We start from the raw sequence: 15929 nt of genomic DNA, 5'->3' as shown, positions 1-15929 counted from the left end.
TCCCAGTGTCATTCTGTCTTCCTTTGGCTACAGCTTTGGCTGCCATGTGGACCAGGATCACGGGACACCAATACCTTTGAAGGAGGAATGTGATGACAACTCATTAATGTCCACGTACAGCCCATTCCTCAGGCCACTGGAGGTCCAGGGCCCCAGCTTCGGGAGGCAGCGGCTCGCACTGGCCTCGCTGTCCCTTCGCCGCGCCTGCGGGGATGCACAGAGGGGTCAAGCTCCCAGGACTGGCTTCTGGGTGCCCGGTCTCAGTTATTTACCTCCTGTAATATACATGGGGGCAGGAAGAGGGGCCGAGACACAGAGCTGATGTCTTCTGTGTCCTACAGTCTTTGAAGCCAGCCTCCTTTACAGGGGACTCCACGATGCCGGGTGGAGCAGACAAAGCAAAGTGCCCTGGGGTTCAGCAATTTCCCGGCACCTGTGGGCACAATGGAGCCCTCTGGGAAGTGTCCCAAAGTGCAGTTCCTTGGGGCACCCCGTCCATGCCTCCAGGCCCCCAGCATCCATCCACCCGCTCACACATTCACCCATCAAACATTTGCTGTGCCTACTACGTCTCAGCCAGCGACCAGCTGTACCCTCAAGACAGTCATGTGAACAAACAATGATGATCTCACCTGATAAAAGCTGTAACTGAGATGTGTACAAACTACCAAGTGAACACAAACAGCGGGCAGAGAACTCAGCTTGGTTGGGGTAGGTCCCACAAATATCCAGCAAGGGACACGAGTGAAGTCTGATGGGAGCATGGGGTTTCCAGTAGCTGGAGACATGGGGCGGGGGGGACAGTCCAGCCAAAGGCATGACAGAGTCAAGAAAAGGCCCGTAGGTCTGTGCGGTGGAGCAGAGGGTGAGGGGGGAGAAGCAGGAGATGACCCAGAAACTGTCACCTGGGTCACCTTGGCACCACTTGGACTTTATTCTGAGGTCACCCAAAGCTGGGCTGATACCCATGCCGGGGGCCAGGCAGAGGGTTAAATCTGTGGGGAGGGCCAGGTGGGGACTGGAAGGCCGGGAGCAGCCCTTTGCTGCGCACTGGAGTGCAGGCTCTGTGTAGCCAAGCTTCCATTAAAAATAAATCCGACATCCGTATTTTTACATGAACCCTCCCAACTTTTAAATGTTAGAAATTATTTCAAAATATCACGCTGGCCTAGCAAATGCCTATCTGGTGTCCTCTCAGCCCCTGGGCCCCTAGTTTGGCACTTGAGATGCACAGCTTCAGCAGAGCGGTACAGGCAGACTTCTGCTTCAGCAACATGGCCCTGCAGACCTGGGTGACGTTTCTGCCCCAGCTCCGCCAGCAAGGACTTCCTTTCCCGTCTCCTCCTGCACCGCTCCCTCCCTCCCAGCCCACCGGACCAGCCCGCCCTGCCTGGAGGGAGGCCCTGAATGAACGAGTTGTGCTCCTACCCAGAGAAGAGCCAGTGTTCAGGACACAAGGGAGCCGTATTTATTTCACATGGACAAGCATGTTCTGTTGCATGCTGAACATGAAAGCTCGCGTGAGGCAAGTACCCGTAACAGCAGAATTATGTGCTTTTGTCCACAGGGAGCAGGGAGTCACCAAGCGTTCTTCGAAGACTGCCACCTTCGAGCAGGGCTGAGGCCTCAGCCTTAGAAAGCTCCGGTTTATTCCCTCATCAGAGGGTCCATCTCCTCGCAGTGGCCAGGGGGCGCGTCCGCTCTGCGTCTCTTGATGAGCTGCTAAGGGCGGGAGGACGAGGACGGTGCCCCACGCCGCCGGCCAGGGAGAGGAAAGCTCAGAGGGAAACACATGACACGCGGAATTAGCAAGCTCACTCTGGGGGGGACAGTGACAAGGACAGACCGCTGTGCTCACAGCAACAGAGCCATCACCACGGGGAACAGCGAGCAGAACGGGAAGATCCACGCTTCCTAAAGCAGCTTCCCGAGGCAGCCTACGGGCCGGAGGGCAATGATTCGGAATTGGCTGGACGTGCCAGAAGCAGGTCAGTGTGGCCTGGGCAGACGGGGGAGAGCTAGCGGCAGGGCCCCCGACCCTTCGCCCGGGCTGGGCTCCCTGGTTCCAGGATGATGGAGTCCCAGCTGGGGAAGGCGCTGGAGCCCGGCTCTGCGGGGGGAGGGGGTCACAGGCCCCCAGAACAAACCCGTGGCACAGACCCACAGAGACCTGGCCTGTCGGAGGCCTATTCCCACCGGAAGTCCTGCCCGACCGTCTCATAGAACTTAATGTTGTGAGGTCTATAAAACTCCCGCAGCTGGTCTATGACCTCGGGGTCGATCTGCACGTGAGCCCTGCCCTTGGACTTGCCCAGACACCGCGGCAGGAGGCTGGCCTCCGTCCTTTTCAGGCAGGGGAAGCCCTTGGTCTTGTTGAAGTAGAAGTGCTTGTCGGTGAGGAACCTGCGGATGCCCAGGAAGTCCTGCACCCGCCCCATCTCGCCCGCGGGGTCGGTGATGAGCCGCTCGCCGCTCACGAAGTGGATCTGCGCGCGGGGGAAGTAGCGCAGCCAGCCCTCCAGGTGCAGCGCGTACAGGCCGATGCGGATGGCGTTCCAGGACACGTCCACCAGGCCCAGCGTGCGGTTCCGGAAGGACAGGCCCTCAAAGGTGGGGATGTCGGGCTTCTTGGACAGCGTCTGGGTGTAGTCGGAGATGGCGCGGGTCACCGGGTTGCGCACCACCACGATCAGCTTGGTGTCCCGCGACATGTTGAAGATCCGCCGAGGGGCCTCCTGGGTGACGAAGTAGCTGGGCGTCTTCTCCAGCGTGATCTGGCTCTCCAGCGTGCGGGGCATGAGGCTCCTGCGGGCAGAGCAGCAGGTCAGACAGGCTGCGGGGCGGGGATGGGGTGGGGGTGCGGGTCATTTCCCTGCTCCCAGCTCCCTATTGGGGCACCTCTCTCCTCTGTGGCCTCTGAGGCTCACCTGCTCTCACTATCGCTTGTTGATTTTTTTAGTCTTTAACCAGTTTGCTTTAAGACAGGAGGCGTCCGTCAGCATGGGTTAAATAAGTGATGGAACAGCCAGTTAGTAGAGTAGGCAGAGCTATGTGTACTAATACAGTGATTTCCAGGATACAGCACTAAATGAAAACAGGCACCTTCATCCAGGGAAACTGACAAACACAGTGGATTCTGGGGAGAGGCAGGGAGGGGTCAGGGATGAAAGAGAGTGACTTTTATTGTATAACCTTGTACACTGCTTGAAACTGTTAATGTGGTTATTACATATTCAAAAGTTACAGAGGAGCCCTGGCCAGTTTGGCTCAGTGGATAGAGCATCGGCCTGCGGCCCAAAGGGTTGCAGGTTCCATTCCAGTCAAGGGCATGTACCTCAGCTGCAGGCTCCTCCCCTGCTGGGCCCTGGTCAGCTCGTGCAGGAGGCAACCAATCGACGTGTGTCTCTCTCACATCGCTGCTTCTCTCTGTATTTCCCTCTCTCTTCCACTCTCCCTAAAAACAAAACAAAACAAAACAAAAACCCAATGGAAAAATATCCTTGGAAAGGATTACAAAAGAAAAAAAAAAAAGATACATAGGAAGGCACCGAATATTGTTCTGGCAAAAGAGACTTCTCTAAATATGTTAGAAAATCTGTTTTGGGGAAAAGGCTGGTTTTGTAAATATAGCAAGTATTTTAGAAATGAGTTCTAACCACTATGCTGCACACCTGAAACTAATCCTATATAATAAAGAGATAATATGCAAATTGACCATCACACCCTCACACAAGATGGCTGCCCCCATGTGGTCACAAGATGGCCGGCAGGGGAGGGCAGTAGGGGGTGACCAGGCCTGCAGGGGAGGGCAGTTAGGGGCAACTGGGCTGGCAGGGGAGGGCAGTTGGGGGGACCAGGCTGGCAGGGGAAGGCAGTTAGGGGTGACCGGGCCTGCAGGGGAGGGAGGGCAGTTGGGGGCGATTGGGCCAGCAGGGGAGGGAAGTTGGGGGTGACTGAGCCTGCAGGGGAGGGCAGTTAGGGGTGACCAGGCCGGCAGGAGAGGGAAGTTAGGGTGATCGGGTTGGCAGGGGGGCAGTTAGGTGTCGATCAGGCTGGCAGGCAGAAGCGGTTAGGAGCAATCAGGCAGGCAGGTGAGCAGTTGGGAGCCAGCAGTCCCAGATTGTGAGAGGGATGTCTGACTGCCAGTTTAGGCCTGAGGGGTCCCAGATTGGAGAGGGTGCAGGCTGGGCTGAGGGACAATCCCCCAACCCCCAGTGCATGAATTTCATGCACCGGGCCTCTTGCATAAAATAATATTGCACATCAACTGTAATTGAAATAAATAAGTAAGTAAAATAAAAGTGTCCCTCATCACTAAATTAACTGAGAACAAAACAGAAATTCTCAGCATTTTCTGTTTTGAAAAGAGAAGAGAGAAAGCGTTCTGATGCCTTTTCCTGCTGAACTCCCTCCCTGGGAGGAGCCTGAAGCAGCGCAGAAGCCCTGGTCAGTGGGGCCTCGCAGAAGCTGGGCTGCACCTCTCGCGGCCCCACTTTACTCTCCTGGCCCTGCCTGAGGGTCTCGGAGATGGTGATGGACCTCCTCCCCAGCTGTGTCTCTTTCAGACCTTGATCGAGGGGACATCCCTGGCTCCGTATCGTGACTTCTGTCTGGATGTCATGTGTTACCTTAAACTAGCTTTTCTAATGCTGGCTACACATTAGACCACCAAGGGATTAAAAAACATACAGATGCCTGGGCCCATCTGGGACCCCTGGTTAAAGCTATCCAGGGTTGGATATTTTTAAAGCTCCTCAGATGGTTCCAACAGAGGGTTCTCACTCCTAACACTATGACTGGCCAATCCCCAAAGCATTCATCTTCATTCCTCTGGAATATAGACTCCTGGTTCCTAGTCCTCTTCGTCCCAGACCCCATCAGCATCCTTACTCAATGACCTGGCTTCAGAGTCCTTTGACTAAATGTCTCCATTTTCTCTTCTCTTCGAGCAATTCTTACTCCTTGGGTCTTGTCATTGGAATTGCCCTAATTCTGAAATGGTTCACTCTGACAGTGCACTCTAGGACGATGTAGTGGGTTGAATGGTGACCCTCCATTCAAGATGTATCTGCTCAGAACCTATGAATGGGACCTTATTTGGAAAAAGTCTTTGCAGATGTAAGCTGAGGATCGTGAGATGAGATCATCCTGGGTTAGGTGGGCCCAATGTCCGATGAGGAATATGCTTATAAGACAACAGAACGGGGAGAAGAGATACACAGAGAAGAAGGCAATGTGAAGACAAAGGCAGACCATGGGATGATATAGCTACTCGCCAAGAAATGCCAAGGAAACGAAGGACTGCAACCTTATTTCTTTATGCATTTACCAGAGTATCAAACTCATTATACCCGATCTTCAAATTCATCTATGATCTTCTTGATTTCACTTTCTTGCATACCTTCTCTGGACCCAATGAACAATCATTTCAGTTTCTTCTTCCTCTTCTTCTTCATCCTCCTCCTCATCATCATCATCAATTTCCTGTACCACTTGCTCTTCCAGTCCCTAATAAGGCATCCTCCCAGCCTTTCATCATCTCTGATTCTGTCTCTGGGTTGCCAAACAGCAGGAGAGAAAACTGCTGACCCTGGCAACTGGATCCTTCCTATGGTTACTAATTCCATCTTCACTGGAGCCTCAACACTGCTCAGTAATTTGGTAAATTTGTTTTTACAGCCCCCTTGTTATTCTTCAGAGTAGGTGTTCCAAATCCTCACCATAAGCACCCACCCTTAACACACAACCAGTCACCCACTGCACCAGGAAGACATAAGCCGTCATACCTTCAACTTTCCTCTCCTCTATCCTGAAACTATAGCCCACACCGATCCTGCACCCTCCCGCTGGTCTCCGAGGAGAGGCAGGCAGGAGCTCCCTGTCCACCGGCACTCTCAGGTCTCTTCCTCGGCTGCCTGCCCTGCAAGCCTGCCTGCTAGCCCCGGGGACTCCCAGAGTCACTGCACAACAGACAGGCAGATACAACTGATATTTTGCTTCCAGGCCCAATGTTTATAATGAACCGTGTGAGCTGAAAGTCTTCATAGTATTTATTAACACCGAGAAGGCCACTTCTTAATCGGCTATCGTTACTAGCTAACAGTCACATACACTTGAATAGAATCTTCTGGCCAGCTTTTCTTATACACCTGGCTATGTTACATTATGGCCCTGGAATACACTGTAATTACATGCTGGCCTTTATGATGAGAGTAGGCAGAATTACCTGAATGTGAGAGTACATTTAAACTTAAGGACTTTCCAACTCCATGTGGGTTATTGATATAAAGGCAATCCCCCAGACACAAATAAGTCGACTTGACAAGCCATGAAACAGATTTCCCTTGAAAACACTAAAGAATTCCCGAGAAGAGGTGGGGACACAGCATTTCCCCAGCTTATGTGACTAATGGGCAATGGACTTCGCCACGAGCACTGTTGCCCTTGGGAAATTCCGACCCGTCCCAGGGGTCTTCAGAGCATCCCGCCACCCCCTGGTTTTGAACTGAAACGAAGCTCCGTGTCTCTAGTTCCTAATGGCCTGTCAGCTGCAGTGTCTCCCTCCCTCACAAACACGAAGGGAAAACAGACACTAGACTGCAAACAGCACCGTACGGCGTCTTGCCATGGGCCTACCGGCTCCTGTGTGCTTCACATGTTCCCTCTCCCCCGGAGACACCCTCACGTGGTATGTCTGTGCGGCTCTGGCACAGAGCGCCGAGCCCGTGGGAGGGGAGCGCGCAGAGCCTGGGTGGGCGTCTCCCTGCTCGTGCGCATGTGGGCCGGGGAGCACACTTTTCCTTAAGGCTCATTTTTCCTCTTCATGTCGTTGTTTAAATTTCGTTTACTTGCTTCCAGCTGCTAGCACACAGCTGAATTTTTCTCTCGCGCTGTAACCGTCTTAAGCTTCCACCTCCTTTATTTTCTATGTAGTTTTGCAAAAATTACTGTGATGGTCTGACACTCATCCTTTGGGCTTACCTCCCACCTGTTATTTTAACCTGCTCAGCAACGATTTCTCTACGTCTGATATGAGCCCCTGATTTTTATTTGAGGAACCACCACTCCTGCTTTGGATAAAATCTTGATGGGCCAAGGGTGGGTGCATGAATGAAGTTGTGTCATAAAGACTAACAATGGGCCATCAAGACTGAAATGTTTGGACTGAACCTTCCCACCAGGTATAGGGGCCTGGAAAAGCCGCCGCATCAGCTTCTCTTAGCAAATCCCTGCAGCGATCTTGGTTCTGGCCCTGGATCTTCCACTTTCGTCTGCATTCTCTGAGTTATGACACCTCCTTCCAAAAAGGTATTTGCTACTTTGAGTTAGTCCCAGTTGTAGCTGTTGCTTGCAACCCAGGAACCTAACTTACCCAGCTTCCTCCCTGTGGGAGCTACGCTCAGCCCACTGGAACGTAAACTCCACGAGGCCAGGGTGCACCTTCCCTACATCTACGTCCCCAGGGTCTACCATAGTCCATGACACAAGTAAGGGCTCCGTCAATATTGTTGGGATTACAATGAAACCAACAACCAGTCTAACCCAGTTATGCGCTGAAGCCCTCACTCCCTTTTCCAGTTCCCCACACTCTCAGGCCTCTGGACCTGCCCACACGGGTGTTCCCACCGCTCGCCTGGCATGTGATCTTCCTGGAGGAGCTCATTCCTTCCCAGGCCTCCCACCCCGCCTGCGAGATGCCGACTCGTGCGTCTGCAGCAGCAGCTCCAGCCTCCCCATGCCCTGGGCTGGGATGCCCAGCTGTCTGTGGACTGGGTACCCTGCCTCGGCAACCGAACTTGCCATTTTCTTCCCCAACTCACAGCTCTCCTTTGCCGGTTTCTACAGATGACATCACCATAAATCCACTCGGGGAGCAGAGAAACCTGCTCACTCTTGACTCCTCCTCACATCGCTCTCATTCTCACAGGCTTTCCCTCCCCACATTTTTTCAGGTCTCCCCTCAGGCTCTTGTCATCTCCTCCTCCGACAAGAGCTTTGTCTCTGACCTCCATGCTTTCATCCTCTCCTCCCTTTTATCCATCCGTTTTCCGTGTCCACCAGAGAAATCTTTCTAAAGCAAATGCAATCTTGTCAGCTATCAATTCTTCTTTTGGATAAAGTCCGAGTTCTCCGACTTGGTCTCGAGGCCAGTGCCTACCTTTCCAGAATTAATTTCTAGCTATTTCCTGGCAACCAATGCCCACGCCGCGTGAACACAAAGTCTCGCTCTTTCATGTGGTTTGCACTTGCTGAGGCTTTTGTTTTTATCCTCTCAGCCTCGGGATCATCTTTCTCGCCTCCCTCACTGTGGTGACCTTGACTCACCTTTCCAAGTCTAAACCGGAAGTCACATGCTCTGTGAGCCCTTCTGTGTAGTGTCAAGGCCCTCTGTGCCTCCAGCTTCGAGGACCCTGTCCCACTGTGTGGAACCTATTAGCTATGCATCCATTTATAGCAACAGGTCCTCAGCGACTGGGCGTGTTTCTTACTCATTTTTGCCCTCGTAGCGTAATACCGGGCATATCATAGGCGCTCAACCAATTGATCAGAGACCCGGTGTCAAAGGCACTGACAGGTCATCTGAGTCCTCAGAGATTAGCGGTGTTTACGGCGCCCAGCCTCTTCTTGGCATTCTGACTTTGGGCGGAGGAAGGACTCAGCAGACAGTCCCGGGAGGGCGTCAGGGTGCCATTGCTCAGATCTCACCGTGGCCAGGTGCTCAGGCTCACAGAGGGGAGTCCACGCTCCAAATATAAGAAGGCCAAGTAGATGTCAAAGAACAGGCCTTGTGCCATCTCTGCCTTGCTGTCTGCACACGTCCTTTGGCCAAGGCTCCCCCTGGTGTTCAGAACAGGGCTGTGGTCGCTCTGCATGTGGCTGGGAGGGCGGTGGTGGGCGAGTCAAGCTGCACACTGGGACCACCTGGAAGGCTTCGAAGATATGCAAGTGCCGGCGCCCACGCCAGACTCATTAAATCAGAACCTCCGGGCTGGACACGAGGCCTGGGCACCTGCAGTTTAAAGCTCCCCAGATGCTCCGAGCGGCCACGGAGCCAAGAACCGGGGCTGCACACTGAGTGCTCCCTTAGCCACTCAGCCTTTAAAACAGTTGTCTGAGCATCACCCTGGCCTGCCCTGGAGAAATAGGGTCCCAGGCCCCTTCCCTGTACATTCTGGCTCAATGGCTTTGGGGTGCAGTCCAGGACCCTCCATTTTTAACGCCCCCCGCCATGATTCTTAGGATCAGAGAAGCTTGGGAAGTGCAGCATGTAAGGTGCACTCGCAGGAACACGATGGTAGCCTTTACTGTCTATCAAATACCGTTTGCATGTCTCTATCTGCCCAGCCCCGCCCTGACCGTAGATAAAGAGCTCCAAGAGAATAGGGTTGGTCTGTCTTAGACACGGCTGTGTTCTTAGCACCAAGGAGACGATGGGCACTTAGTAGGGCTGCAGTAAATATCCGTTGAAGGGAAAACACAAAGGCAAGGCCTTCGTCTGGCACAAAGAAGCAGCAGCACATGGTGTGTGCCAGGGGAGACGTGTGCCCGTCCCCATGCCACAGCCCGCAGCCCATCTTCTTCCTGCGGGAGAATCACAGGCTTCCTGCGGCCCCACCAACAAAAGAAAACACCCTACTACGTCCTTGTCAGCTTGGAAATGACGGTTCTGACCCACCCAGTGGGGCAGAGACGGCTCCCATGGCCACCCCTCCGCACAAGGGACGCCCTGCGCACCTGTGAGCCCGGGGCCGGCGCGGGCAGGTCTCCTGGGAGCCTGCGGGGCGGGCTCACCTGAGCTTGATCGCAGGATTCTCGGGAAGATCCTACTTTCTGCTAAATCTGCACGCCCCGCGGATGTGTTCAGGAAGACCTGGCTGCCTGGGGGCTCTTTAGTGACTCATTAGCTCCTAACTGGGTAAGCAGTCTCCAGGGGGGCAATTAGGAGCAGGAGAGGAGGGAAAGGCTTTATTGCAAGAAACAGGTTCTGAAAACCAACCCTGCTCACCCCCACACGCTGAGGCGGGTGCAGCCCCTCTGTCCTCCTCAGCCCCACATCCTTACACTTCCCTGACCCAGAGCAAAACACCAGGTCCCAGCTTGAGCGGCAGCCATAACCCTTTCCTGCTCACAGGAAAGGCCTAACCAGGACTTATGTGGGTCTCCTTACTCTGGCCCATGGCTGCCCGGGCTCTGGCCACACTGGACTATTCAGAATTCCCCAGTTCTGCATTTTTCATGCTAAGAGACTTTTGACCTACTGTGTATTTTGGGTGGAGCCCTTTGTAGCCTGTTAGGCAAAACTTCTCTCAGCTCTTAGCTCATTATCACCTCCACCAGGAAGCCTTTCCTGACTGCATCTTAACGATCGACCCCCTTCCCGGAAGAGTTAGGCATTTGTCACCCCTGTGATTCCACAGTGCCCACTGCAGACTCTCCCCTGGTTCACACATTACCTGCATCTATTGTCGCCCTGGAGTGCAAGGTCACAGAGGCCGGGGATCATGACTGTCCCGCCCCCATGCTGACAGGGCCTGCCTGTGCCTGAACACGCATTTGCTGAGGATGGAAAGAGAAGCCGGTGCAGTCTGTCCTCAGGGAGTCAATGGCATGTGAACCTCGGGGGATGGGCCCCTTTCCGGTGTGAGCAGCAGCAGCGCTCAGCTCCCACAGGGTGACAGGGTGGGGGCCCGTCCTCTGGCCGTAGGGTGAGCTGCACCCCGTGCGGGCAGGCGCCCAGGCCCCCGTGCTGGGAGCTGGCTTTCCCAGAGAACGCCCGGAAGCAGCGGGCACCCGCCCAGCTGCCTGCGTCCTGGTTGTTTGGTCTCCCCACCTGGCCAGGCTGCTCAGCTCTGTCGTGTGAGGGGAGCTGATGGGGGTGTGAGGGCAGAGTCCCCAGGCTGCTCAGCTCTGTCGTGTGAGGGGAGCTGATGGGGGTGTGAGGGCAGAGTCCCCTCCCTGCGGTGTCCAGCCAGTTTGTCCGGACCCCAGCCCGGCGGGCTGGTTCCTCCCGGAGCACCCACTGCCTCCTCCCCCACCTGTGCGGTGGGCTTTGTCCGGAGCCGGTCCGGTGACAGACGGAGACTAGAAAGGGATCCTCCCTGCACGACGGAGGCACACAGAGACGGCGGGGGTAGGGGCCACTCAGGGCCGGGGTGAGCAAGGGACGTAGATCTGAGAGACCGGAGTTTGAGTTCCGTTGCTCAGTAAGCAGAGACATGGCACAGCTTACTGCACGAACAGGCCTCACCCAAGCTGTCACAGATGGCAGGAGCCAGACCAGGAAGACACATACGACATGATCTCACTTAGAGGTGACATCCATGTGTCGCACTCAGAGCTAGAGAGTGGAATGGTGGCCGCCAGGGGCTGAGGCGTTGGGTAAAGGGGGAGATGCTGGCCAAAGGGTACAAACTCTGTTATGAGATGAGGAATCTTATAACTGGGGTCTGATGTACGGTACGAGTGGCTGTCATTAAGAATACTGTATTATATACTCGAAAGTTGCTGAGAGACTAGATCTTTACCGTGGTAACTCTGTGAGGTGATGAACACGTTGATTAACTTGATGTGGCAGTCGTTTCGCAAGGTGTAGTATATTACATCATCATGGTGTATATCTTTAAAGAGCGGGCACAGCATCTATCAGCCACCCCCACGGTCGCTATGGCCGAACGCTCATGTTCCTGCACATCATGTCCTTGCCCGAGCCCCCAGGTGGTGGTATTTGGGGGAGCCATGCGGGTGGAGCCCTCAGGAATGGGCTTCATGCCCTTCTAAAGAGAGACATGAGAGCGATGAGCTCTCCCTTCTGCCATGTGAGGGCGCAGCAGGAAGGCAGCCGGCTGCAAACCAGGAAGACAGCCTCGCCAGGGACCCAATCGACCGGCACTTTGGTCTTGGACTGGCAGCCTCCAGACTGTGAGAAATAAGCTGGTCTTGTTCGAGCCACTCAGTCTGTGGCGTTTTTGTTACAGCAGCCCACGCTGGCTGAGGCAGGGTATTGGCGCCCCGGACAGAAACAAGCTACTGTGCTCAGCTCTGCCACGACCCACCCTGCTCAGTCTCACGCTGACTCAGTGAAGCCCGCACCGTCCCCAGGCCCGACTGTGGGCTCTGGGAGCTGGGACACGCAGAACGACAGCCAGTCCCAAAGCAACACAGCAAGTCGCAAAATCTGGATTCGAGTGTGACTGTCGCAGGAGAAGGAAACGTGAGAATGTGAAATCAGTCCTGGGACAAGGGCAGCCTTTCCAAGCAGGAGACAAAATCACAGAGAAAAAGACTGAACCATTAGATTACAGAGCAAACGTGAGTCTCTGGGATGGTAAAGAAAATAAAAGAAAATGGCTAGCTGGAAAAGTATCTGAGAAACAAAGGATAATTTCTAATATATTTTTTCAAAGTTCTTGCAAATCAGTAAGAAAAGGAGAAACAGCCGGTGGACTAGGAACATATGCCGAGAAGATTAATAGAAAAAGAGCTGAGAGTGGGAATAAACATATGAAAGGCACTCCATCTCTCTTAAAACCAAAGAAATGCAAATTAAAACCCACCCTGAATATTATTCACCTATAATAATGGAAAATATATTTTGAAATATAGGGTGTCCCAAAAATGTACACACACATTGAATAATGATAAAGGCTGTGTATATTGAAATACATTTCATTTTCAAAATTGAGCTCTCAGCTGTGAAAGTGTGTATACTTGATTGGGACACCCTGTATTATAACAGTGATTGCTGGCAGGAGTGTGTAGAACTCACTCTTCAATATTGGTAGCAGCATAACTCAGCGCAGTCTTGAGGAGGGGAATTCGATATTATCTACCCAAATCTAAAATGCATGTACCCTTTAACCCAGCAATTCCACTTCAGGACATTTATTTGTACAGGCACATAGACTGAGTGTGAGGCAGCATTTGTGGCGGAGATGGGGAGGTGTGGCCAAGGACTACATTTCCCAGCAACCCCTGCATCCAGGTGAGGTGATGTGGCTGGCTGGTGCCATGGACAGTGGGTAGTACAGTCCTGTTACCTCCAGGCCAAGTTGCTCACAAAGCAGGTGTGCCCTCTTCACTATCTTTTCTGTCCACTAGCTCAGCGATTTTCAACCTCTCCCACCTCATGGCACATACAAACTACTCAAATTCTGTGGCATACACAAAATATTTTTTTGCTGATCTGACAAAAAAACAACACAGGTATAATTTTGATTCATCCACACCAGACAGCTACTGTTGTGTTGGCTGTTGTCATGTTTTTACTTGACAATCTAAGGGAAAAGAGGTCAGGGCCTCCGACTAGATAGTCAGGTATTGCAGGTTTTAAAGATTCTTGTGGCCACCAGTTGAAGACCACAGCACTAGCTGAATGCAGGGGGCTCTGTGGCCCTGGAAGGGGGCAGGTACAAAAAGCAGAAGGGGCACGGAAGACCACTGACAACCAGGAAACACCCCCTGAACTATGGTGAGCAAGAAATACACTTTACTCTGGGAGTTGGTTATGTTCCCGGGAGACCCCCGGCGGGCTCGGGCTGCCTGTCGCTGTGTCCAATAATGAAGGCCGGGTTGAATCATATAAGGCGTTTATTGAGAAGGCCAGCCAGCCACGAAGACAGGGCGCTTACAAGCATCAAATCCTGTCTCCCAGCAGGTGCAGGGGACAGGGTTATAGAGGGGAAGGGGCTGGGGGTGAGGCTGGGAACGGCGTGCAGCCACACGCAGCCCTGGGGGTCCGCAGACGTCAGCTATTGTCCTCTAGTCACCAGGGGAGGAGATGATATGGATGAGATGATGTGGATGAGATGATGTTTTGATGCCTGGTGGGTCGGTCTGACCCTGCTTATCGGTTCTGCTTGCTGGATTCACAGCTGAGTCACCTCCTCAATCGCTTTGCACAGGCCTTGGAAAGGAAACTTAAGAAAAATCCAACCCCCTATTCACATAAGTATATGTGCTCTAAGATTTAAAAGAATACGATTATTTTTCAAATTAATTCAGGTGCTCTATCTATCAGATTACAAATTCCCCCTATCAGTTAAAGCAGCTGACTTGAACCTGACTACTGAAACAATATTTGTAGCGGAAAGAGACCAGAAATAACCCACGTGTCTGTTCCTTTGGTTAAATAAACTATCGTGAGGCCAGACAGATTATTTTGTTGCTGTTAAAAAGGAGGTGGACCTACAGACATTGACACAGAGAGGACCCCTAGATGCAGTAATTAGTGAAGAAAGCAAGTTGCATAACAGCGGGTTCCGTGTGTGCCAATTGCCTACAAAATACATACACACGTGCTAGTCCCGACGCACAAACCCCTCTCATGGGAGGCACAGCGCACTGCACCCGTGCTCACCGCTGGGGTTGGCCTCGGGGCCTGGTGGTCTGCGGGGGGGATTGGGGCTGGTTTCCACCTGCAAGAAAGAGATTCCCCCCCCCCCCCCCAGCACGTATCTTTATAGTTTAAAAACACGAGCTGATGAAAAACCATGTTTAGAAGTCTCCACTGACATTGGGGAGAAGACAGGCGGCATGGGAACACTGTGTGGAGTGAGGGGGAGGAACCACGTCTTGGGGGCTGCGGTGTGGGTGGGAGGCCATGGTGTGGGAGACGGACACAGCTCCTTTCTCAGAAAGCTGGGCTCAGGGAGGAGGGAGGAGAGGAGGCCGTGGGTGTGGAGCGAGTGGTTTTTGCTGCTGCACGTACAGCTAATAAATTTCCAGGCAACTGGGCCTCCGTTTTTCAGGCACCCCCTGCAGCCACCCCAGCCTGACGTGGACCTACAGGACGTCTTCTGGGGGTGACAGGGTCACTCTCCTCCGCCCCCCCCCCACGTAAGCCTGCCTGCTTCCTCGGAGCGGCCCGCAGTGTGTCACCCTTCACACTGGACAGCACTCCAAGGCCTGGGCTGTTTGAAATGCAGGTTCTGTGCCCACCTCACAGGCTCACCCGGAGGCTGACCTGCTGGTCCATGGACCACACCGAGAGAAGCAAGGCCTTGGGCAGTGGAATTGTGGATGATTTGAACTCAGAAAAGCCAGATTTGAGTCCAGCTTCTCCATTCCCTGGCCTGTAGCTTCCATAGCAGCTTCCTCACTGCACACATGGATGACGCTCACACAGACTCCACTGGCTGCCTGCGGTTTGAGCTGGCAAACCTGTGAGTCCCAGGCGAGCAGTAAGCACCGTACCAGCCACTCATGGGTTCCTCTTTCTCAACGTAATTTAGTTTCTCTTTTTAGTTTATTTACTTATTTACTAAGAATTGACATATAACCGTAGTTTCAGGTATGTAGTGTGATTTGATATTTGGATATATTGCAAAATAATCACCACAATAAGTGGAGGTAACATCCATCACTACACAGTTACATTTTTTCCCTTGTGATCAGAACTTTGAAGGTCTCCTCTCCTAGCAACTTTCAAATAGCCTATATAATAAAAGGCTAATATGTAAATCAACCCAACAGGTCACCAGGCAGCAGACACTCAACACAGGAGCTGCCCCCTGGTGGTCAGTGCGCTCCTACAGGCAGAGCACCGCTCAGCCAGAAGCCAGGCTCATGGCTGGTGAGTGCAGCGGCGGTGACAGGAGCCTCTCCGCCTCTGCGGCAGTGCTAAGGATGTCCGACTGATGGCTTAGGCCTGCTTCCCACGGACATCCCCCAAGGGCTCCTGGACTGCAAGAGGGCACAGGCCAGGCTGAGGGACCCCCCTGAGTGCACGGATTTTGTGCACCGGGTCTCTGGTATAATGTAGTGTCATTGACGACAGTTAGCATGCTGTGCAGTTGAGGTCCTTTCACCCTCTCCTGCTACAGCCCTATATGCCTCCTTTTCTTCCCAAAGTTCTTGAAATAAAGCTCAAAGGCCCCACTTCCTCTCCTCACATTCCTCCTCAGTTTATCGCATCTGCCTGCCACCCATGC

General features: G+C 53.2%; 1 protein-coding gene across 1 annotated transcript; it reads right to left on the bottom strand.

Annotated features, from left to right (window-relative positions):
* Window positions 1-1464: 1464 nt before the first annotated feature.
* LOC102440987 (heparan sulfate glucosamine 3-O-sulfotransferase 2) lies at window positions 1465-7473 on the bottom strand. Its single transcript, XM_023748379.1, has 2 exons — window positions 7373-7473; window positions 1465-2805 (listed from the first exon to the last, which is right to left on the bottom strand). Exons 1-2 carry the CDS (start codon window positions 7471-7473, stop codon window positions 2187-2189), a joined length of 720 nt encoding a protein of 239 aa, XP_023604147.1. The 3' UTR covers window positions 1465-2186.
* Window positions 7474-15929: the final 8456 nt, after the last annotated feature.

Source organism: Myotis lucifugus, unplaced genomic scaffold, assembly GCF_000147115.1.
Source record: "Myotis lucifugus unplaced genomic scaffold, Myoluc2.0 scaffold_1341, whole genome shotgun sequence".
Lineage (NCBI taxonomy): Eukaryota > Metazoa > Chordata > Mammalia > Chiroptera > Vespertilionidae > Myotis > Myotis lucifugus.
The sequence above is the reverse complement of the archived record's forward strand: the minus strand, read 5'-3'. Positions and strand labels throughout refer to the sequence as shown.

What these genes read in the sequence shown, in the direction of transcription:
- LOC102440987 (XM_023748379.1), bottom strand. Translation starts at nt 7,473, where the DNA reads ATGGTAGACCCTGGGGACGTAGATGTAGGGAAGGTGCACCCTGGCCTC. An exon ending in TCCCACAGGGAGGAAGCTGG is followed by an intron (nt 2,806 to 7,372) that starts GTAAGTTAGGTT and finishes CTCTGCCCGCAG; the next exon opens with GAGCCTCATGCCCCGCACGC.